The sequence below is a fragment of the Anarrhichthys ocellatus genome, unplaced genomic scaffold, assembly GCF_004355925.1.
Source record: "Anarrhichthys ocellatus isolate YVR2014 unplaced genomic scaffold, GSC_Weel_1.0 scaffold2979, whole genome shotgun sequence".
NCBI lineage: Eukaryota > Metazoa > Chordata > Actinopteri > Perciformes > Anarhichadidae > Anarrhichthys > Anarrhichthys ocellatus.
Genome location: NW_022282953.1, coordinates 1 through 4,042, shown reverse-complemented (window position 1 = coordinate 4,042; position 4,042 = coordinate 1). Strand labels below are relative to the sequence as shown.

Sequence of the window (4,042 nt, the reverse complement as noted above, 5' to 3'; positions counted from 1 at the left end):
ACAACAGAAGAGAAACTTAACAAACACAATATTAAATAGAAGTAATTAAAGACAAGGGAAAAACCATTTAAACACATACAAGTAACTCAATAATTATGTACATAACATATCAAACATATCTCTACGTATGAAATAAAGATTTTGTCTTCAATGGAAACGACATGTTCTGGAGCTGGAGGACACTCCTACATACAATGAACCTCTGGTTGTATAGAAGTCTATGAGAAAATGACTCTACTTCTCTCTTGATTTATTACCTCAGTAAACATTGTAAACATGAGTTTATGGTCTCAATCTCTAGTTTCAAGTCTTCTTCAATACAGCATGATGTTCATTTAGTACATTATGGTCCATTTAGAGTCAAACAGACCATAAAGAGGAGTATGCGAGTTTGAGTTTTCTGTGGTTTTGTCTCAGAACTTAAACTCTATCACAGTGTGTTTTCACTTCATGAAAGCTGTTTTGTTGTTGTCGGTAGCACTGTAAGGGCACTGATATTTCTAATGGTATACATTTTTAAATGATATCCAGCCCTAGTGGCAGCACACCTTGGTCTGCCCAGGAGCGGTGTAAAGGTAGAAGTCAGTGTTTGTTCATATCCCGGGTTTAGGAGTCTGCGCACGTTGGATAAAGCTGTTTCTTTTCATGTATTTTGAAAAGACAGTAGTGCAAGTGTCAAAGACATTCTCTGTGAGGAACTTTGTTATGAAACAGTACTGATGGCTCTATATGAGAATGAGAAACATCTGCGAGTAGTTATTCTTAATGCTTGTGATCGGTGCCACCGGGTCTGCTTCACTGCAGCCTTCCACCTGCAGTCAGAAGCTCCGGCTGGAGGAGGAGGCCTCAGCGCCTGGCGGCTGGGTCTCCTCCTCCAGGAGCAGAGCTTCTCCTCGCTGCTCCTCCAGTCCCCACTTGAAGCCAACACCGACACCACGCTGCTGGCCCATATTGCTGGGCCTGCTAAAGGGAGAAAGATGACTCTGGTGCTGTGAAACACTACTGCTTTATTCCACATGGTCCACCAAAATCAACACAAAATGAAAGTCCCTTTTAGAGGTCTCGGGCGCTTTTTGTTCCATATCAAGCAGACGGTGCTTTTCTTAAGTGTGGCGCTCTGTTGCTCAGTGTGCTCTCTGTTCGTGTGTGTCTGTGTAGGTACGATGGATGATGTACTGGATTGTGTTTGCCCTCTACACTGTGGTGGAGACCGTCACCGACCTCACACTGGCATGGTGAGTTAAACACACCCACACACACATGGTCATATCTAAGATGACACTTCATCGTGATCTTAACCTCTCCTCTGGTTTGTACTCTGTGTTTTGGTGACGGGAGGATTCTATCCCCGGTGGAAATGATCTTGCTGATATAAATGATGCTGATATATGTAATTCCACTGTCAACCATTGTATTAGAAAGGCCTTGTAGTAATGAGGGTGACCGATGGGAGAATATGTTTGACAGACAACAAGTGGGGCTGATGTTGTTAGGTTTTTTTTTTTTAAGTAAGTTTATGTTTCCATGGAGAATGTAGAGCACTGGGACCAATGTTGTGTCGAACAGTTTCCCAACAGATTAGAATATTTCCCCTAAAGGGTAACTTTGATATTTTCCATCCTGGACCCTACTCTCCCATGTCTCTGTGTCTCAGTGACTGATGAGGACTACAGCATGTGGTCCAGTATTGAGGGAGCTGTAATGGAGTCGCTCGGGGCACCTCCTCACCATCAATGTACGTCCACTACAAGTGGTTGTGTTTAACCAAGTCTCGCTCAAGGACGAGTCTCGTTCTGAAATCTTGTGTTGCAGCCACACAGTTGAAATCAGCTGAGCATTCAGCCATGAATGCATTTAACATTTCTGCCTTCACGTTACGAACGACACGGCAACATTCTTCAAGTCATTTTTCTATGGAAGCCGCTGACATGAAGCTACAAACCGCTGACCCCTACAAATCAAAAGTTGAGCTGCTCTCAACTTTTCCCAGCGCTCCAATGCCGCGTTGATGCGTCAACCAATTATACATTTGTGTTTCACCCTGTTCCTTTCAGTCTAAATAAATAAATGCTGTTAGTCATATCCCAGTGCTATGTAACAACATGTTCTCTGTAGCTTCTTTCCATAATGTTGTCAGCAGGAGGCAACCTCAGGTTCTGTCCAGTGAAGTTGATGCTAAAGTGTCTTAAACTGGCATTCTCTCTACTGACCAGCAGGGGGCGTTGTGGGAAACACCATTTGAAACCGAAACAAACATTTGTAGCACAAGCACTTGGTGGTTGAAGCACCGTCCAACTAGTGTTTTGTTTGTTTGCTCATTCTGATCCTTTATTTGTATAATCTGCACCTAGGAGCTGTGCCCAAATGAAGTTCCAGCCCTTATTAATGTTGGGGTGTGTGTGCGTGTGTGCATGCGTGCGTCCAGGTTTCCTCTGTACTATGAGCTGAAGATAGCCTTTGTGATCTGGCTGCTGTCCCCCTACACAAGAGGAGCAAGTCTCATTTACAGGAAGTGTCTGCACCCTCTGCTGTCCTCCAGAGAGAGGGTAAGTTCATCCATCCGTATGCATATTTCCTGTCCAGACTCTTACAGTTGCACTACTTTGTACTCGATATTGTCTGCTAGAGAAGTTATTGATTGTGTCCCCTGCAGGAAATAGATGAGTACATCGTGCAGGCCAAAGAGAGGAGCTACGAGACCATGGTGAACTTTGGCAAGCAGGGACTGAGCATAGCAGCCACCGCCGCCGTCACTGCAGCTGTCAAGGCAAGTGTCCCTGGCTCTTCTCCACGTTCTCTTTGATACTTCTTTAAAGGAGCTACTTTTCCTCTCTTTTTTCATCTTTGATTTAGTAAAGATGTCGCTCTGTATTTACCAACGGCCCAGCAGTTTGTAGCCTATATCTGACTCTTTGGTATTTCATCAAGTTAAGACATTTCCCATAAATATCACGGCTTCCTGTCCCCACTCCCGAGCATCTCGGCCTCTGATGAATAGCATTTTCTTAATTCTCTTTCCTGTCTGACTTTGTGAGAAACAGTGTTCTCTTCCTGTTTTTTTTTATGCAGTAAAGCAATGCAGCAGACTATTTCGCTAAATTCAACCAACAGAACGTACTCACTCGGCTCGCTCTGCCAGACGTCATAGAACACACACGCAGATGTACTGGGATCGGTGTGTAAATGAATGCAGGAGAGTTGCGCAACAAGCTGCAGCCAATCCTGAATAAGATCTTACCTTCAGAGTCAGTATAAATGAAGTGTGTGTGAACTGTTTCCATCAGCATTGCGTGAATACCTGAGTGTGTCAGATAATCCCTACTGATCTCCTATCTAAGGCCTCAGTGCACTGAGGTAATCCCAACCAGTGGGCAACTACTGTTCAAAGTTCACAGCGGATGCTATCTAGCATAGCTTTAGCTTGATTGAGAACATGGTTAAATAAGACCGATACGATTGTGAAGTAAGGAGCATGCAATACTAGATACGCTTACATGCACTAGTATCCTGGTTTTGAGGTCTGTTGTGGTTCTGACCATACGTGGGATATGGTGTGATTCAAAACCTGACCGGCACAATGCCAGTTTAAAGGGGACATATCCTGCTCAGGTTCATGCTTGTATTTTGGGTTTCTACTAGAACATGTTTACATGCTTTAATGTTGAAAACACTTTATTTTTCCCAGACTGTCTGACTGTACCTGGAGTCACCTTCGGTCTGAAACGCTCAGTTTTAGCTCCTGTCTCTTTAAGGCTCCCATCCTGAAACAGCCCAGTCTGCTCTGATTGGCTTGCGAGAAAAACACGGTGTTGCCTTTGCAAAGGCAGTTCTCAAGGCTCTCAGGGTTCTCAAGGTTTCCATAGTTTTCAGTTCAGCTCACAAAACTGCATATTCTGCCCATTCAGCCAATTTACATCCGCGGCTCAGTGTGGCAAGTAAATAAGATGCATGCTAGAATACATGCTAACTTTACATGCCACAGCTGACTTGAGCAAGGCAATGAACCCCCAACTGCTATATCCATATCTATATATCTATATAT

General features: G+C 43.9%; 1 protein-coding gene across 1 annotated transcript; it reads left to right on the top strand.

The window, feature by feature from the left end:
• Positions 1–315: 315 nt before the first annotated feature.
• On the top strand, positions 316–4,020 carry LOC116378671 (receptor expression-enhancing protein 3-like). The gene is made up of 3 exons (XM_031840582.1): positions 316–1,235; positions 2,426–2,546; positions 2,654–4,020. Exons 1-3 carry the CDS (start codon positions 1,168–1,170, stop codon positions 2,801–2,803), a joined length of 339 nt encoding a protein of 112 aa, XP_031696442.1. The 5' UTR covers positions 316–1,167; the 3' UTR covers positions 2,804–4,020.
• Positions 4,021–4,042: the final 22 nt, after the last annotated feature.

Coding starts and splice junctions, on each gene's coding strand:
- LOC116378671 (XM_031840582.1), top strand. CDS start 1,168: ATGATGTACTGGATTGTGTTTGCCCTCTACACTGTGGTGGAGACCGTC. Junction 1,236..2,425: donor ACCGACCTCACACTGGCATG/GTGAGTTAAACA, acceptor GCGTGCGTCCAG/GTTTCCTCTGTACTATGAGC. Junction 2,547..2,653: donor TGCTGTCCTCCAGAGAGAGG/GTAAGTTCATCC, acceptor TGTCCCCTGCAG/GAAATAGATGAGTACATCGT.